Here is a 20,704-nt window from a genome sequence, read left to right on the forward strand (position 1 = left end):
AAAGCTATTTCTATAGGACAAAATTCCAAACTGAGATAATTATTTCTGGTATGAAATAATTTAATGATTTATGATTTAAAGACAAAGCAACTGAGAAATAGTCTATACAAATCTGTTTTCTAATAAAATTCTTTCTGTACATGCATGTAACAAAAATATGGAGTTGTTCAATAAATACTTCTGTGCAGCTTTACAATTCCTATTGTAATTGATTTCAGAAGTGAAGATAAGAAATTCCAACCTCTACCAATGAAAAACTTTCAAAATAAGGAATTACAGAGTCGCATTAAAGACCAGTGGGAAAATACTTTTTTTTCCAGAAAAAAAAAGGGGAAAAGATGAATAATTTAATTGATATCCAGCATGAACACTCTTTATCTCTTTTACCATCCTCAATATCTTTTAGCTCACTGTGAACAGAGAACAAGATGCATTCAGTTTCATCAGAGGGCCAGTCGTGACCAATGACCCTTTCAGCTGTCCTGTGGACTAGGGAATCAAACAATTTGAGATCTAGTTCCAGTTTTTTCATAGTGCCTCAACCTCATCTGTAAATTCCAGCTTTTTCACAGTGCCTCAACCTCATCTGTAAAATCGGGGAACCATTTGCTATGAGTACGTTATCAAAAAACACTTTGTTGCCCCTGAGCAAGCAAGTTTTTCCATAATACTTACATTCCATATTGTATTACAAGATATCGCAGGTTCAACAGATTTCATAAAGTCATAAAAATCTCGAGGTGGAAAACGGTCTTAAATCACTCTCCCCGAGACAAACCAAATATATAAATGAGTGTACTTTCAATCCATTAGAAAAAATTAAGTAACTTTTCAGTTAAAATCATCATGAGCATTATTATGAATCACTCTCAACAATGTGTACAATTTCTCATATTTTCTTAATGTCCAATCTTAGGCTGAAAATACAAAGTTACTTAGAGATAATCTTCAATTTTTAAGTTATTTCTATTATCTTTGAATAAAATTTCCATAACATTTAGGTCAGTATCCTATGTAATTCGTCTTCCTGGCTTTAAAATAATCAATTCTTGATTCTGTTAAAATTACAATTCTTCTATCCTTTACATCACTTTCATTCTCCAAAAACTTTACTTTTTGGAACATCTCATAAAATTAGCTTTGGATGAAACTTAATCCCCAAGTGTACTCTATAATCAGTAATCTAGAAGGGCTTTCTTTGGGGGGTGGGGCATAGGGGGGTGTGTGGAGTGCATTTATCCACTTACGTCCACTTAAGTTTCTAACTAGTAATTAAAAGATTAATACGAGAAGCTTCCCATAAAATCTTAAACATGAAATCAAGAGTGGCAATATTTTTTAGTTAAATCAAAAGTGACAATATGTTTTAGTTAAAAGGCCCAAAAAAAAAAAAAAATATATATATATATATTAGCACATTACTGCCACTAAAATTTTAGCAAAAGGAACTCTTATTCACTAGTGGTGGGGAATGCAAGCTGACATTAGCTTTCTGGAGGGCATTTTGGCAATTTTAGCGAAGTCTTAAAGTGTTCTCCTTTGACTTAAGAATTTTCCACTCCTGAAGATTTATTCTGGAAAAATCACTTTGTATACACATAAAAATATAGTCAATGATATTTTCAGCTGCATTGTTTAAAATACTGAAATATTGGGAAAATCTAAAAATATATATAGAGAAAGGATTGGTTGACTATATTATGCTACATCCAAATGGTAGAATTCTATATTATCCACTAAAAAGAGGGTAGAAGAATATATAATAACCAGCATATATCTTCACAGAATATTAATACAGACATGCAAATATGCAATTATTAATTTTAATAATTACCAAATGTTAGCAGTTCTCAAAAAAATTTTTTTTTAATATTTTGAACTTTTACTATATTTTTAAGGAAAACACTGCAACACTAAAGGGAATTTAAAAAGAAAAACAGATTATCCATAGCTTTATCACCTAAATATTATTTTTACTTCCAGTATTCTTTCAAAATATGCAGGTATTTGCATACATATTTTACATAGTTTGTCATCATAGTGTGTGTGTGTGTATATATATAAAAACATCTGCTTTGATATTAAATGTAAATGTAGTTATTTTTCATGGCTGATAGAACCATATTCTATCAAGTTGATATATCCAAATTCAACTATTTCACTTAAACAAGGTTAGTAGGTTGCCTCACAGTCTCACCAGTACAGGAGCTTTATAAGAGAAAGAATTTATTTCTCCTAATTTTTTACAAATATATTGATACCTTGATAGAACTTTCACCCACATTTAATTACTAGTAAGGCTGAAAATTTTCCCATGCTGCCTTACTCTCTAAATTCCCTCTTATATTTACTTTTATTATTTCTACTGGGATACTATAAAGGTATTATATTAACTGCAAATTTTCTTCCCATTCTGCTATTGTCCTGTTTTTTGTTTCTGTATGTCACTGAAATTTTTCTCATAATTTTTCTGTTTCTTCAGTCAACAGAAAATTGCTACTGTACACTAATTGGGATAACTGTTCTATTTTCTACTCTTTTTTTTTTTTGCTTTAATTTTAAAGATTACTTCTCATCAAACGTGTTAGTAATTATATATGGTTTTCATGTATATTTAATTTTTCTCGACAATGCTTTCTAATAAACCAGAAGCACTTATTAAACAATGTTTCCTATGACTACTGTTTTATAATACTTATCTTAACATACCAAAATGTTATAGAAAAAGATGTTTTTAAAATTATTTATTTCCCTAAAATTCTATCTTGGCAATCTAAAATACTATATTAGAATATAAAAGTTTGCTTATAGTATCTGCAATTTTTTAAATTGTTCAGCAAAAAACAAACATACAGGAATTTATCTCATAACTCTATCAAGTTCTTTATGGGTTAGGGATCATTTAAAATGAAAAACTAGAGAAAAAAGATTGCTCATTTACAGGTAAACAGAGAAATTTTTTTTTCTTAATTTTAACTCTTCTCGTAAAACTCATAATTATTTGGTAAATATACATACTGATACAGAAGAATAAGCACCAAGCTAGGTTTGTCTCCATTTACAGTTTTATTGCTTCAACATAAAAGATATTTCAGAAAAAGACCGACCTGGCTGAGTTTTTCCATGTGTGCTACCAGAAGGGGAAAACGGTGAACCAGTGTTGAGTCATTCTCTGTGCTAACTTGTTTAACAATTGATCGTAGCAGTACTTCTCCATCATATGCAATAGGGAAGATAGAAGTCAGCTTAACAGAAGTGTGACACAGAGCTGACATCACAGCTGCAAGGAGCCGGCTACTTGATGTCTTGAAGTTTGCCTCTTGAATATCCTTTTAAAAACAAAAATATACACCCCACTAAAGAAATACTGCATCAATATAATCCAAGTTTTTTGATATATAAAAGATAAACAACCTTTTAGTGATCTTTCCTATTTCATTCATGATAATGGTATTTTGTGTTTTTTCCTTCTCTCTTATCTCTCAATCAGACTTCCTAGGAGTTTTAACATTTTTGTTTTATTTTCAAAGGACCAACTTTTGACTTTGCTAATATTCTCTATTTTCTATTTCATTGATTTTGACTCTTGATTATTTTGATCCTTTCCTTATTACTTTCTTCTTACATTGGGTTTGATTTGCTCTTCTTCTGGCTTCTTGAGGTAGAAATTTAGATCACTGATTTTAAACTTTTCTTCTTTGCTAGTAGTATAAGCATTAAAACAAATTTTTTTTTCTCTACGCAACACATTGGCTACTTCTCATAAATTCCGATATATTTTTATCTTCAGTGTGAAAAACTTCTAATTTCCTTTGGAATTCTTCTTTGATTCACTGGTTACTCAGAAGTGTTGTCTATTTTCCAAATATTTGGTGTTTTCCTTGATATATTTTGCATTTAATTTTTAATTTACTTCTATTGTGGTCTGAAAACACTTTCTTTAAGATTTTAATCTTGTGAAATTTACTAAGACTTATTTTATGACCTGGCATGTAATATACCTTTGTGAACATAATATGTATACTTGAAACAAAAACGTATACTCAACTTGCACATTCTATTCCATAAATGTCAGTTAGGCCAAAGTGGTGGATAGTGTTGTTCAAATCTTCTGTATTCCAACTGATATTTTTTGTCTAGTTGTTCTATTAATTACTGAAAGAGTTCTACGTTCTATTAATTACTGATAGTCACCAACTATCAACGTGAATTTGTCTACTTCTCCCTTTAGTTCTGCCAGTATTTTGCTCAGGGTTTTGGAAACTGATTTGGGACATACACATTCATGAGGGTTGCACTTTCCTCATGAGCAAATGAATGATGTTAGCATGCAAATTCATTTGCAGCTCTCTCTCCTGACTGTTTTGGAGATATGGGAGTGGCAGGGGCTACCATGAACTGTCCTTGCTCTCACTTACAGATTCAAAGAACAACCCAGCAGCTATACAATGTGCCTGCCAATTTTATAATTAAGAAATGATAAAGCAAACAGAAAAACAGTTTTTTTAACTTTAATTATTTAAATCACATATACCAAACTGATTTCTTAATTTACCTTTTATACAAGTTAAAAAGATCGAGGTAACTGAAATATATTTTCTTGAAAAGTATTAAGTAGCATAACATATTTTTTCTTTTTTTTTTTTTTAACATATTTTCAACTGACATTTTACAAACTGAAATTACCTGATCCAAACAATTCAGTAGATCACAAAGGCAAGCCCACTGTAAGGCAGGAGTCGGGTAGAAAGAATGAAAACAGGCAGTAAAGGTATTATGACACTCCTGAAGGACAGCTTCTAGGAGACTCAAGGGTTGACTGAGATATCCTTGGGGATCATTATCCAACTTCACCATGCAGTGATCAACTCCTTCTGACAAAATTTTTCTTAGCAAAGTTCTGGTTTTTCCAATACATTCTGCTAATTTGCTAGTTTCTTCTACAACAGCTTTTCCTGCAGCTTTAAGAGAACAAAGCAGATTGCTAATTAAATAGAATAATAAATATGTATGAAAACATTCAATACAATTCAAGTAATTTCCTATATGGCTAAAAATCATAAGTATTAATAACCTAGAAATGAAACAATATAGAGATTATGTGTGGTCCAAAATTATTTCTTTTTAAATAGGACTCTTAAATGGGGAAAAAAACAAAAAAAACCCTGCACAGGTTTCAGCATTTAAGTCCAAATCAGTCATCCAAAATATTTATATCTGACAGAATCTGTTTATAACAACAACTTATTAGAGTATTTAACTTTAGTCTAACATGACTTTTTGTTATCATAATGACATGTAATCTATTATATTCTTTATAAGTAAATATATAAGCATCACAGCAAGCCAAGTTTCTCCCCTCAATTCAGAAGCGAGCAGGATAAATAAAGGCAGCTGGGGATCTTAAACTTTTGGTAATCCCTATATAAACCTTCTCAATGTCTCAAAACATTTTCTCCTCAAAAGTCATTTAAAAAATGTATCATACCTGACACTGGGTAAATTTCACAGGTATAGACACGCAATAACCTCAGACAACAGGTACCCACAAAGCGTAGTCTTTCTAAATCTAGAAGTGTGGCTGTAAACTGGAATCCTTTTAATCCTCTTAGTTCTTCAACTCCTAAGACTAAGGTGGTCCAGCTCCAGTGAAGAATACTCAACAATGACTCAAAACATTCCTAATCCAGAATATGAAAAAATAGATAACAATTAGTTTAAATGGTACCATACGTTGAATCAAATGGAAAGATGACATTCAACTTGAAAAGTTTACCTTGAAGTTTGTACTGAGTTTTGGTAGCCCAAATAATAGACATTCTATTAGTTCATTCATTACATTACCATTAGGAATATCTTTGACAAAAAAAGGTGAAGTAGTTAGGCATCTATAAAAACAACATTCTTCAATATTTACCTATTTAAAAATACATTTTTAAGTTAAAGAAGTTAAAAAACTTTTTAAGTTTTAAGTTGCTACCAACCTATCTAGTTTATCATATAAATAAAGAAAAACACTTATAAACACTTATAAACATGTTTACTTGAAAGAAAAATTAAACTCTATATTGTCAATGTAGTATTATGTATATAAACTAAAAGTATTTTAAGCATTTTAATAATCTTTGAATATAATAAAGTATTCCAGTATTAGATATCAGTGACAATATCAAATAAGTTATTTTTTGTCTACATATTAAATTTTACAATACAAACTACAGCCAAATCTTGATAAACAAGTTAACAGAAGTTTAAAATTGACTAGAAAATACAAAAACACACTTATTTGGATCTTTAAAAATTCTAGAATATGAGTTTAGGGTGGTGAGCATCCCTTGCTATTCTAGTTGGCCTGTGGGTTTTATCATGCTTATGATGACAGATACTTGATGAATCTCAAAGTAAAGCACTTATTCCCTCATCTCCACCAAATATCAGTCCTCTGGTATGGCAAAACCAAGAATAAAGGTTTGTACTTTAACACTGTAAAGAAATGATTGAGTAAGTTTCTTATACAAAGATTACAATTACCTAATGACCACAAAATCACTTAGACATAAATATAAAAGAATTACTAGACACAGATAAAAGAGATCACTGAAAAAGACATAACAGAGGCAAAGATACTTATTTGGATCAAAATACACCAAACTGATCTTAATACTAAAAGGATGCCAAGGTACCAAGGAGCCAAATCTCTTAAGAGCCTCTTATTCAAAGCACACCCTCTGTTGGAAGATGAATTTGACATGATATATCAAAATTTAAATGAGCCCACCTCCAGTAGAAATATTCACAGAAGTACGCAAGTATCAAAGACACATATGTACAGATATGGATATACAGTCGGTCCTCTGTATTCACAGGTTTTGCATCTGCAGATTCAACCAACCAGGGATCGAAAATATTCAGAAAAGAAAAAGTTCCAGAAAGTTCCAAAAAGCAAAACTTGAATCACTGCCAGCTATTTACATAGCACTTACATTGTATTAGGTATTATATGTAAGCTGGAGATGATTTAAAGTACACAGGAGGATGAGTGTAGGTTATATGCAAGCACTGTGCTATTTTATATAATGGACTTGAGCATCCAGGAATTTTGGTATCTGTGGGGGGGGGTACTGGAACCAATTCCCCCTCAAATACCAAGGGACAACTGTAATAGTGAAAAATGAGAAACAAACAGTCCTCTGGTAGGAATAGAACTGGATAAATTAGAGTACACCATTCTACGGAATACTAAGCAAACATTAAAAAAATTCAGATAGAGCCAAATGTATTAACATGGAATATATCCGTAGCGTATTTGATGAAATTTTTATCATTAATCCAGAGAAAACCATAATTCGAAAAGATATATGTACCCCAATGTTCACAGCAGCCCTAGTGCTGCTATTACAGATGAACGGATAAATAAGGAATGTAATACAATGGAATTGAATGGAGTATTACTCAGCCATAAAAAAGAATGAAATAATGCCATTTGCAGCAACATGGATGGACCTAGAGATTACATACTAACTGAAGTAAGTCAGACAGAGAAAGACAAATATCATGATATTGCTTATATGTGGAATCTAAAAAAAAAAATGATACAAATGAACTTATATACAAAACAGAAACAGACCCATAGACATAGAAAACAAACTTATGGTTACCAAAAGGGAAAAGGGGAGAGGGATAAATTAGGAGTTTGGGATTAGCATATACACACTACTATACATAAAATAGATAACCAACAAAGACCTACTGTGTAGCACAGGGAATATACTCAATATTTTGTAATAACCTATAAGGGAAAAGAATCTTAAAAAAAAAAAAAAAACAAATATATATATATAAAACTGAATCACTGCTCTACATCTGAAACTAACACAGCATTGTAAATCAACTACAATTGAATAAAAAAATAAATAAAAGAAAAATCATGTCATTTGTGAAGTGTTTTACTACCACTTTTAAAAAAAAAGAAATTTTTAAAAAGTAATAGGCAGAACTTTAAGTATGATCAAAAACAAACAAGAAGACTATACAGCATACAGTAAACAGAGACTAATAAATTTGTTTATGTACAAAAAATAGTCTGGAAGAATATACATCCGAATGGAAACAGCAGTTATATATGGTGATAAAAGGGTGATGGGAAAAGAACTCCAATATAATTTTAGTATAGTTTTAACCCTATTCCCACCAGGGACGTGTATTAATTTTGTGGTTTAAAAAAAAAGAAACTAAGAAAAAAAGGGAAAAAAAGCCTTCTCCCTATGCATTTTACTAACATGACAGACTACCAGCTACATTAATAAATCATATTCATATAGGGCCTTACAAATTAAATAGAATTTTTATATCCCTGAACTCAGAAATTCATAATGATGCTATGATATAGTTGAGATAACCTTCCTAAGAGTCCTCAACTAACAAATGAAAGAGCAAGAACTCAGACTTCCTGAGCTGAAACACCATGGTGTTTCAATTACATCTTATTGGCTTTCCATTCTACACTGGTAACCCCAATGGCATCATGTCTTGAAATGTACGAAGGGGATGGTCAGGTAATTCAACAAAGTCCTTTGTTAGATATATGACCCTTCTACTTAATTCTTTAGCATTAAAGTAACATTCTTGGTTAATATCACTCAACTTTTCCTTCACTTTCTAACTCCTTCAGCATATGTGTTCATACATAATTTATAAGAAAATTCACCATGTATTTCAGAAATAGCAAGGTATGTTAAAATCAGTCAACATCTCTATTTTCCATTATTTAATGTGACTATTCTTTGGCCTGGGATGTCAAAGCTAATATAAACAAATCTGAATTATAAAGCTATGCTAAGATAAACTCTTAGAAAAGTGGCTAAATGCTAAACATCAAAACAAAACTCAGCACTGGACAGAAAAGCTGAAATTTTAAAAAATGGCTTACCACTGAGACAGTTCTTGCAAAAGATCTCTTTAAAATATGTACAGGTTCACTGGTTTGCTGTTTGCCTTTTGAAGCACTGCCGTCACTGGTTGGAAGTCTGAAGGTAGCATACACACATAAATTTATGTTGGAAAGTCCACCGACATTTTTATTCTCAAATATACATTTTTGCAATGGCAAAACAAATTAAACAGTTAAGCATTTTTGTTAGGAAAAATCCCAATATGGGGCTTTTTACAAACATTTTCCAATGCTAAGCAAAATTTTTAGCACATAAGTACCTCATCTTCTAAATCTCACCTTTGTAAGACTGGGTAGTAGAAACTCTCTTCTCTTACTAGACAACGTTATGTAACTTATGTTCTCTAGTAATGTTACTATTAAATGTTACCATTAAAGAGTTACTCAACCACTGTACCCACGAGTAGTCCAAGCAACTTGCTATGTTCATAATGCTACATATTACAAATACTGACTATAGCAGATTGCATAAAAACAAACAAAAATGTCCTCTTGGAAAAAGTGAGGTTATACCACCTAGATTCTTAAAGTTATTAGTATAAAAGATATAGAAGACAGAGAATCACTGTTCTAAAGGTACTGCCTTTGATTTTTACTATTTAAAGTAAGAATGCCAGTTTTTACTGAGGGTTTATATCTATTTAAATTCTTTAATCTAAAAATTATTGCAGTAGGGCTTCCCTGGTGGCGCAGTGGTTGGGAGTCCGCCTGCCAATGCAGGGGACACAGGTTCGTGCCCCAGTCCGGGAAGATCCCACATGCCGCGGAGCGGCTGGGCCCGTGAGCCATGGCCGCTGAGCCTGCGCGTCCAGAGCCTGTGCTCCACAGCGGGAGAGGCCACAGCAGTGGGAGGCCCGCATACCGCAAAAAAAATAATAAAATTTAAAAAAATAAAAATTATTGCAGTAATCACCTAGATATAGATGGGCACACACATAGGCATTGTTCCCATATATGTCTCAATTACCATGAAGTAATTAAAATTCTTAATGTTAAAATATAATAGTATTATCATATGAGCAAGCTGTTGTTTGATATTTTAATTAAAGGTGGAAATTTTTCAGCAGCAAGGGATTTTCCAATTCATTCCATCACAAGATGAACAAGAAATATAAAACTGTAGAACGAATCAACCAGGCCTACATGTAAAATCCCCACCTGACACTCAGATTTCATTTCTCTAAGATAAATTTTATTATTTTAAAGTTTAAAACATTCTGAAATTGGTAAGAAAATCAATAGGTTTAAAAAATAAGTTATTAAAATACTGTTATAGGCATAATACAGATAATCTGAGTCATTAGAGATATTTTATTAAAATTAACTTGAGGTAAAGAAATGTTTAAAAATATACAAAACATAAATTGTTTGTATTAAATGTAGCTAAATGCTTCGAATAATTTCTCCCTTATTGTGCCATATATTTTACAGTGATCCTAGCTCATTATATTAAAAGAATAAACCATGTTGATTATAAATACGCTAAATACCTGTATAATAATTGAGGTATCTGACCAGCGTTAACATCTGTACCATTATTTGATTTCTTTGAACTCTTAAATTGGAAAACAACCCTAAGAAGAGAAAAAATAACAATATAACCAAAGACAACACTATTCAAGATTCATGGAAGGAAATGAAAAGTTTAACAATCATGCTTTCAAATCTTACATTACTGAAGAGAGATTCATTCTTTAAGGCCAAAAATACACTTTAAAAGACATTTCTGATTTTAATTCTAGCTCTGAATGCCTTAATGGGTTAAATGAAAGAGTTGAACCTGATTGGGAGCTCCTAGGTGAGTAGCTGCTCTGCTCCCTCCCTCCTGGTTAAAGCTCAACTTTAACCAGAACAATAAGCTTTTAACAAAATATTTCAACTTACAGTTTAAAATCTGCTTAAATAGATATAACATAAACTTTATCTTCAAAATGCTATGATATTCCAAGGTTGAATGAACTGTATATGGGAATCATACAGTCCAGGACCAAAGCACTCTCCCCAGTTCTACCATACAATCTTAGAATAAGCTGAAAAGGATATGTTACAACAATAGACTTAATTTATCTTCAGCACTCTACTCGAACATTCAGGAACACAGAATTCACCTCATAAATTAGTCTGCTCTTTTTCTGGTCAGCTCTCTTATGAGCTGAATGAAACTATATGAAATACATGATTACATAACTTCTACCCATTTCGAACAGTTTATGCTCAGGAATAATAAAGAATAAATTGAATTTCTCTTATAAATGATGGTCCTTTCACATCAATCAGAGTACAGAGTATAGAGAAGGCTGGACTTAGGGTCAAGAAACTCCAGGTCCAGATTTGGTTCTGCCACACAGTAGCCATACAGTTTGACGCAAATCGTTTCACCTTTTGTCTCTCTATTTCCGAGTGTAAAAACGGGGCTAATAACCACTTCACAAAGCTACTGAGGGCATCAAACAAGATAATATAAACGAAAGTATTTTATAAACTGGGAAGTGCTCTATACCTGAAATTTAAACGGTAAATTTCCCTTTACATTTTATTAAAACTGTAGCATTTCATATCATTAAGGCTTTGCAATTTATAAAGTATTTTCATAAGCACTGTCAAATTTTATGGCATGTATATATTTCTTTTTCATGGTTTCCAAACTCCCTATCCTTGTCATTTTCCTCTGTATAATTTCTAATTTTGCAAACAAGCTTTTAAACAAGGTAACATCCAGAAATACACACAAATGCCAACTGACAAGAGCAAAGAATAGCAGTTCTATTATCTCCACATTCTGTCTTACCTTAATTTGGCATGCGATTATACGAATTTAATTTTTAGCAGGTCATATTATGCTCTAGACCTACAAAGATTTTTTACTCTACTAAAAGACCTCTGAGGGCTTCCCTGGTGGTGCAGTGGTTGAGAGTACGCCTGCCAATGCAGGGAACACGGGTTCATGCCCCGGTCCGGGAAGATCCCACATGCCGTGGAGCGGCTGGGCCCATGAGCCATGGCCACTGAGCCTGCGCGTCCAGAGCCTGTGCTCCGCAACGGGAGAGGCCGCAACAGTGAGAGGCCCGTGTACCGCAAAAAAATTAAAAAATAAAAAGACCTCTGAGCTTTCAAAACAATATTCCACTAACAAAAAAGGGAGTTGCTTAAGGAATACTTAAACATTCTGCTTACCCATCATCTGTGGTAATAGAAGCTTGTCCATGAGATCCACAGTCACTGCTGGGTCCTGACACTCGAGCCCAGGCTACATACCACCAGCCAGCTTGCAGGAGGACTGGTTCATCAAACATCATTGCATATTTTTCTCTAAGAAGAAAATTTATGTGTCAAAGACAATGCCTTTGTACTTCTCCGTTACATACATTTATTTTTTTAAATCCTTTATAAACAAAACATGAAATACACTGTATTATTATAAGATTCTTGTCAAACAACATTAAAAACCCTCCATTTTAAAAAGTCTGGACAAGAACACAAATAATGGTTACTGGTGCTACAGTGATGGCATTATATTTCTTCCTCCTCATCCTGAGTTCTAAAACTTGCTTAAATATTATAAAGTTTTCATACTAAAATAAGACAATTTTTTTTAACTGTTGTTAAAAAAAACATGCCAGCTTTGTTGGAAAACTTTGAACTTTAAGGTTCATGTATTCAGTTAAAGTCTTTCGAGAGCTCTGGAGTCAGATGGTCTGAGTTCAAGGCCTGACTTTGTAACTCGCTAGCTGGGTGACCTTGGGGAAGTTACTACTACATCGTCTTTGTGACTTAAGTTTCGTCATCTGAAAATAGGAATAAAAACAATATCTAGCTCATAGGATAGGACTGTTCTGGGAATTGAGTTTAGACAAATTGTTTGGAACTGAGCCTGTCACACAGTAACTACACAAAAAGTTTATTAAATTAGCAGGAGAGAAAACACATGTATACAAATAAGGGCATCTGATAAAGATATACCCAAGTTACAAAGTTCTAGGTAATAGCGTGGAAGGAGTGCATATTGGTTGTAGCTGGGACAGAGAGAAGAATAAAGATATTGAGGAAGGGGAAGACTGTCATGAACAGATCGGCAGGGGTCTGAGAGTACAAAACAGGGTCTGGAAATGGCATGGTGTCCAGTTAGGCTAAAGCACTGAGACAGATAGAGAAAAGTAGTAGGTGGAAAGTTTAAAAAGACTCTGTGAAAGACTGTGAAAGGCCTTTAACACCAGCCTTAGGAAACTGGGCTTCGTTAGGAGGCAAATGAAGAATATCTAGATGATTCTCTATACATAAAACCATACACTGTATTTCTGACTCACAATCATATGCTCAAAAAAGTGATAACAATGGCATCTTAAGTCTTTGTTAAAAATTAATTAATCAATTAACTTTCCTGAGATTTCCCTAATCTTCATTTGTGTGTAACATTAAGAAGGTACTGAAATAGTATCTCCTGATACTGGTTAATGCCTAAAGTGAAGAAACAGTCAAAATTTTCTTTAGGTTTACTATTTTGTTCTCAAAAAGTATTTGTCTGTTAAAAGTAAACTCAATGCCTTACTACCATCTTCAGAAAATATACATTTTCATTAACCAAAAGCTTATGAATGCCACAGAAGGTTTGCTTAATGTAGTTATTTATCATTGGGAAAGACAGTATACTACCATTATCATGAAGTCCAAATCCGTTCTTTTTCTCATCATAATATTCCCTGATTCAAATCACTAACTTGTCATAACAGTCTTGAGATAATTCTTAAGTTTACACAGAGAAGACTGATAAAATCTAAGTCTCTTTATTATTTAATGAACCTTCATAAATAAACATCCTGATTCTGGTTACCTCCTGAGAGGTTTCAGTAAAGCTGGCCACCTCTCCAAGCATGTTATAATCAAGCAAATACTATAGGCTTGGTGTCAGAGCATACAGGTGATTTGAAGTACGACCCACTATGACTATTTGACACAGTATACATAACGCTACCGGTAGTAAATAATTGTACTGCATCACTAGAACACTAGCATATTTGGTGTTCTCTAAGTGATGCATGAAAATATGTGTGCAAAATATGTGTATATTTCCATCTTCAATGTAGAAACAGTCAATTTATCTTGTGAAATACAAATATGAAGGATACTATTAGTTTTAATGTAGCATTATTAAAAGTAACAGGTATATTACCTAGGATATAATTTAGTTTCTTAAGCATCTGATCACAGATTATTTAAAACCTTCTCTTTAAGTTGCGTTATTCACTTATAATAAATATGTCATGTTAAGTATGAAAGGATTACACTGAACACTGAAGAAATCTTTACCTAGCAGCACAGTCATAAGCCAACACATCAGTCTCTGCAAGAAGGTCTCCATCAGTTTCATGATCTCCTCCATCAGGACCTAACTCAAACAGCTGGGGAGAGGAGAAAAACATATTGTGCCCAGTCACTCAGTCATGCAGACCTGCTGAATAATATGTTTATAATTTCATGTCTCCAGTAGATGCTGGACACTACAGAATGTAAGAGTACCTGCTTTTAAAAAAATGTTATTCAGTGAAATGTACAAATCTATACATCGAAATTAAGAAACACATGTCTTATGGTCTGTACTAACCTCAGTTTTCCTTATTTTATATATTTGCCTACTTAGAGCAAACGCTCCAAAAATGTTCTGTACCAGATATAAACATCTGAAGGTGAGAGAGCTCTAAGTTCTAAGTGAGCTTCCAAATGTAGTAGAATTTTGCTTCAACACATAACTAGCTGTGAGATCCTAGGACCCAGTTTCCTCATCCATTAAAGGGAGATGGACACTAGCAGCGTCTACTTCATTGTAATTGTGAGAATTAAGTGAAACGATGTTTGTGGAACACTTAGAAAAATACCCAGCGGAAAAAAAAAAAGGCTAGAAAAATATTAGCTGAGGAATAATAAAAGGAAAGGATCCTTAAGAAAACAGGTAACAAAAAATAGCTCAAATGGCATGGGAAAAGGAGATAGAAAGAGTGAGGGGGAAAAAAACAGTTATAAAAAAGGGAGAGGACTGCAGAGTACAGGAAAAGAATAAAAGAGAAGATATCAAATAGGAAAAGTTATGAAATTAAGTGAAAATAAATGAGAATTATGAGGAAGGGATCTTTTTTTAAAAAAAATGGACTAATACATATTTTTAAAACCCTTATTTCTCTTGATGATTATAGTAGGTGAACTACAAGAAAGGTGAGTAAAAGACTAAAAAGGAAGAGATGGGGATATTAAAACTTACTGGACAATTACTCTGTTAGAGGTCTCCATTTTTCAAGTATATATGCTAATAGTTTAAAAGATCTGTCTCCACCTCAGATCCTAGTCTGCGCCTGGGATGCCCCAGGGCAGCTCGATCTCACCAGTTGTAAAGTGACTCATGTCTCCTCCCTCCTGCCTCCCCTCCTCTGATTAATGGCACTATCATTCACCTACTCACTCAGATTAAAAAACCTGGGATAATCCTTTTTTCCAAATCTCTCCACCAGCACTGTATCTCTCCTATTGCTGGTACCAAAGCTTGTCAGTGCAACCAGTGTTAGCAGTGTTACTAGCTAGAAGAGTTCAATATGAACTAATTAGTTCTCTCCATTCTCTCCTTGCTCTAACCCATATTCCACAAAGTTAAGGGTTTTTGCTTTTCTTGAATAACCCACAGCAGTCTTTTTAAAATGAGTATCTGATTAGAATACTTCCTTAATCTAAAAGTCTTCAATGGTTTCTCTTCTCCTTCTTTGTAGCATGATATAAAGGTCCTTAAATGATCTGCCCCTAACTTGGCTCCCCTGTTTATGTTCAACAAATAATTTTGAACACATACTGTGTGCCAGGCAGGGTTCTAAGAACCGGGCATACAGGGGTGAACAATGCAAACAAAAAAAAGGGGCGGGGGGGGCTACTGGAAGTAAGTCTGTGGTAAGGGAGAGGATTTACAGTTTTAAATAGGCTCACCAAGGAGTCACGATCTTAAGGTAAAGAGGAAGTGAGCCTTGCAGGTACCGGAGTGAAGAGCTGCCGTCAGAGGGAGTAAGTAGCAAGTGTGAAGGTCCTGAGGTCTGACTATGCCTGGTATGTCTGAGGAACAAGGGCCGGTCAGTATGGCTAGGTTAGAGTGAAGCAACTAGTATAACATAAGGTCAGAGTCAGAGTGGTGATGCAAGTCAGTTCTGATGTTGTTTTTCAGGCCCTTGTAAGCCCTCTGGTTTTTATTCTAATACTATTAGAATCACTCTGCTATGTTGAGAACAGACTGAAGGGAGCAAGGACAGAAGCAGATACAAATTGGGAGGCTACTGTAATGCTCCAAGCAGCTGTGGTTTGGACCAACTTGGTACCAGGGGCAGTTTTTAGAAGTGGTTAGATCCTGGATTTATTTTCAAAGTGCAGCCAACAATATTTGCTGTGAGAGTGGATGTGGGGTGTGAAAGAAAGAGGGAAGAAGGCAAGGATGACTCCAAGATTTTTGGCCTAAGCAACTGGAAGAATGAAGTTAACTCTATTCTAAGTCAGTTAACTGGGATGGGGAAGGACAAGAGAACAGCAGGTTTAGAGAGATGGTCAGAAGCCTAGTTTTGAGTATGTTACATCCCAAATACCTGTTAGCTATCCACATGGAGATGCAGAGTAGGCAGCTGTATATATATCTTTGGAGGTCTATTAAGTGTGAGAACGATAAGAGAAAAAATACTTAAAGCCGTAAGGCTGGATCACCGAGGGGGTGAGTAGACTTTAAAAAGATGTCCAAGACTGAGTTCCGGCACTGCAGCGTTTAGAGGTCGGGAAGATGATGAGTGGCCGGCAGGAGACTAAGAAGAGCGGCCAGGGAGATGGGAGGAAAATGAAGTGTGGTGTCCTGGGAGCCACGTGAAGAAACCATATCGAAGAAGAGCTCGACTGGATTAAATTCTGTAGACTGGTTAAGGAAGATAAGGACTGAGACTCCAGTAGTACTTAACTGAGAATTTTTTAAGAAGCCTGCTATTGAAATTAAGGCATAAACTCTAGTCGTCTCTCTCACTTTAAGAGCAAAATCGGATAATGTGACAACAGAAAATTCAAGCTATTAGTAAATTTTCAAAGACTGAGCACATCCTTTGTTTAGTATAACTGTTGCCCTTTCTGAGATGAATAGTGCAGTAAACTTAGGACTTTTGATTGTTTTTTGACTCTCTACCAGATGGAATCCATCCCCTTACTCACTTCATCCCTGGTCCCCACGCCTGTGGTGATGATGTCTGTTTACACAGTATTTGGCAGTAAAAATGCTAAAAACTTTTTAAAGCTACATCCAAATGCCCCTGCATCTTATCATTAAAACGGCTACAAGAAAGTAGGCACATGCAAAGGTGCCTTCTATAAAATAATAAACTAAGTCAAAATACTTATCTTCAAACACAAAAGGCAACAGTGAGAATGAACTGCTTACCTTAATTTTAGCGGTATATTCTCCTCTACCTCCAAACAGACCAAGACCACCAAGTAAAATGTCTGTGTCAGCACTAAAACGTATAGCTTCTACCGAGTGAGCAGAGTAACCCCAGCCCCCTCCATGACCTAAAAGATGCAAATGATAACTTATGCTTTAAAATATCCATGTATTTCATTTATAAGACAATACTTCCTAAACATAAATATACATACTTTCAAACCTGTTTACTACACTATAATCTTCTTTGGAATAAACCTTCATTACTGCTTGAGTCTCCTCCTCTGTACTGGCAACACCCATCTTTAAATCTTGCATAGTTGCTAAGGTATCAAGACAACCTAAAAGCAAACAAACAAAAGTTCAACTCCTTGAAATTAAAACTTCCCCGAGTACTTATAGTATGAGATGCTGGAGGGGATAAATTAAAACAATAAATTCTGAATTGTGCTCTACAAATTTATTCCAAGCTTTAACATTTCATGGAAGATACTTTTACAACCAATAAAAATTACCCTCTGCCTGGGTAATTATCATATTTAAACATAAGCTATATGACAATGTTTCACACAAAACTCTCTCTTTGAAAAGTTGGAATCGCTTAATCTTTGAGTCCCTACAAGGTTCTTCCTTTTATCAAACTCTCTGAATCACTTTAGATTGATTCTTAAAGTACTATTTGAGGAAGACACAGTAGCCTGAGATAACCTTAATCAGTGCTAGTTTTGGATGTTTACAATGGCTACCAGATGTTGTAAAAGTGCTAGATCTCAAATTAATTAATTAGAAGTGAAGTTGATGTGCTGTGGAAAACTATTATGTAAGAAGAAACAAGTGGTAACTATAAAATTCATATATTTTATAGAATTTATTTTAAATAATGTATAAAAATTAAATATTATAATTATACATTTGAATATTTAACCTACATCACTAAAGTTTATATATTCAAGTTAAGCAAAAACATTACTTTACAAGACACATATTAGGAAAATTATATTCAGGGCTGCTTTATATTTGGGCATATATGAATCGTTCAGGGTGTTGGTGTAAGTCTGATGTACTGTTTTCTGTAGGGTAAACCTCTTAAAGTTAGAGGATTTAACTTATTTTGCACCTAGCGCATTACTGTTTAACAAACATGACAGAATGATATACAAATTTAAATACTCTTAAAAAAAAATCCTCAGCACACATTAATGAAAATTAGCTGATCATCAAATACCAACCCTACCTAGAATGTGCAAAGCTGCATGAGACCGGGTGGTGAGAGCCCTTGATCCCGTTGGTAAGGCAAGTTCAGGACTTAGAATACTACATCGGGACTGCATGTCTGCTGCAGAGGGAAGTCGGGCATCAGCAACCACTGCATTGTAACACCATAGTTCTCTAGTGTTTGGTCGAAACCTTTCAAGAAAGAGAATAATTACAGTATAATAAAACCTGTGAAGTATAATTGACAATAAAAAGAGAATAATACGGCCAGCTTTAAACAGGACAAAACATAGCTCATGACTTTCCATATCTGAGCTAAAGATATAAATAAAGTGATTATGTCACTATAAATGAAATAATTTGAACAAAACAGTAATATAGATCACATTTCATGAATAACAGAGCAACAGTATACTTAAAAGTATAATGTGTACTTACAAATGTAAAGCTTTTGTACAGCAAAAACTCCATAAAAAAGTGTATAGACAAAAGATAAGTCAAAAGAAAATACATGAAACAAACATATGAGACAAAACTGCAATATCCACAACCTAGAAGAGCTCCTGCAAGCCAGTAAGAGATAATCAATCCCATATCGAAAGTGGGCAAAGCACATGGAATGCTGTTCTTAGGAAGGAAGCACAAACAGAATGTATGCAGATGCTGAATCTTACTAATAAACAGTAAAGCAGTCACAAAAACCGTGAGGGACCCACAATGCCCTCCTGCCACTATCTCATTCCTTTTATCTCTTTCATAACAAAATTCTCAAAAAGCAGTTTCCACTTCTTTACCTCTTTTATCCTATAAATTCTTTTCGGAAGAGTTGTTTTTATCAACTATCGAGTACACACAAAAGAAAAGTAACAAAATATTTTCAAAATAAAGTATGAAGAATAATGACACAATATATACTAGTAAAAAGAACACTACCATTATCTATTAAGTACTCTGTGTCTCCCTCCCAACTCAATTCCTTTCCTTTTCCTTTCAAAGGTAACGATTATCTTGAATTTCAAAAGTTTATTATTTTCTGGCTTTTCTTTATGATTTTTCAAATGTTTGTATCAAAATAGTATATTATTTAAGTCTGGTCTTCTCAATCAATTGCACTTGATGATCCAAATTTACTAAATATAAAAGCACTTATATCCAGCAATCCCACTTTGGGTACATATCCAAAAGAACTGAAAGCAGGATCTTGAAGAGATATTTGCACACCCATGTTCATAGCAGCATTATCCACAATAGCCAAGAGGTGGAAGCAACCCAAACATCCTTCGATGGATGAAGGGATAAAGAAAATGTGGTAGAAACATACAATGAAATACCATTCAGCTTAAAAAAAAAAAGAATGAACCTTGAAGACATTATGCTAAGTGAAACAAGCTAGTCACAAAATGACAAACTATGTATGATTTCACTTATATATATATATATATCTAAAGTAGGCAAATGCAAAGGAACAGAAAGTAGAATGGTGGTTGCCAGGAGTGAGAGGGAGGGAGAAATGAGCTGTTCTTTGCATAAGTTTAAGTTTTACAAAATGAAAATGTTCTGGAGAGATGCTGTTCAACAATGTGACCATATTTAATGCTACGGAATTGTACACTTAAAAATGGTTAAGATGTTAAATTTTATGTTATTTCTACCACAATTTAAAAAATTTTAATTATTTTTAAAAAACACTTAAAAATAATACTTCACACAGAATAAATTCTATGAAAATAGCTGCTATAATTAGTAGCATTAATATTATTGGTTTATTGCTTTTTAATTTAATCTATCAATCTAAGTGATACTTGTAGTCTTATTTATATAAAAAACAAAATACATGCATTTTAAAAGGTATCAAACAGGGCTTCCCTGGTGGCACAGTGGTTGAGAGTCCGCCTGCCAATGCAGGGGACACGGGTTCGTGCCCCGGTCCGGGAAGATCCCACATGCCGCGGAGCGACTAGGCCCGTGAGCCATGGCTGCTGAGCCTGCGCGTCCGGAGCCTGTGCTCCGCAACGGGGGAGAGGCCACAACAGTGAGAGGCCCGCATACCGCAAAAAAAAAAAAAAAAAAAAAGGGGTAAAAAAATTGGAAAAAAAAAAAAAAAA

At 33.9% G+C, this 20,704-nt stretch overlaps 1 protein-coding gene across 8 annotated transcripts in view; it reads right to left on the reverse strand.

Annotated features, from left to right (window-relative positions):
• MYCBP2 (MYC binding protein 2) overlaps positions 1–20,704 on the reverse strand; it is a 271,756-nt gene that overhangs the window by 127,836 nt on the left and 123,216 nt on the right. For all 8 annotated transcript variants that reach the window (XM_024753921.1, XM_024753923.1, XM_024753924.1 and 5 more), the window contains 10 exons: positions 18,619–18,791; positions 17,600–17,725; positions 17,385–17,512; positions 14,255–14,346; positions 12,125–12,259; positions 10,441–10,524; positions 8,930–9,026; positions 5,489–5,681; positions 4,687–4,961; positions 3,108–3,329 (listed from right to left, as the gene is read on the reverse strand). In XM_024753921.1, coding sequence (XP_024609689.1) covers positions 3,108–3,329; positions 4,687–4,961; positions 5,489–5,681; positions 8,930–9,026; positions 10,441–10,524; positions 12,125–12,259; positions 14,255–14,346; positions 17,385–17,512; positions 17,600–17,725; positions 18,619–18,791 — 1,525 coding nt within the window. The remainder of the gene's footprint in view (positions 1–3,107; positions 3,330–4,686; positions 4,962–5,488; positions 5,682–8,929; positions 9,027–10,440; positions 10,525–12,124; positions 12,260–14,254; positions 14,347–17,384; positions 17,513–17,599; positions 17,726–18,618; positions 18,792–20,704) is intronic.

This window comes from Neophocaena asiaeorientalis, unplaced genomic scaffold, assembly GCF_003031525.2.
Source record: "Neophocaena asiaeorientalis asiaeorientalis breed wild unplaced genomic scaffold, Neophocaena_asiaeorientalis_V1.1 scaffold212, whole genome shotgun sequence".
NCBI lineage: Eukaryota > Metazoa > Chordata > Mammalia > Artiodactyla > Phocoenidae > Neophocaena > Neophocaena asiaeorientalis.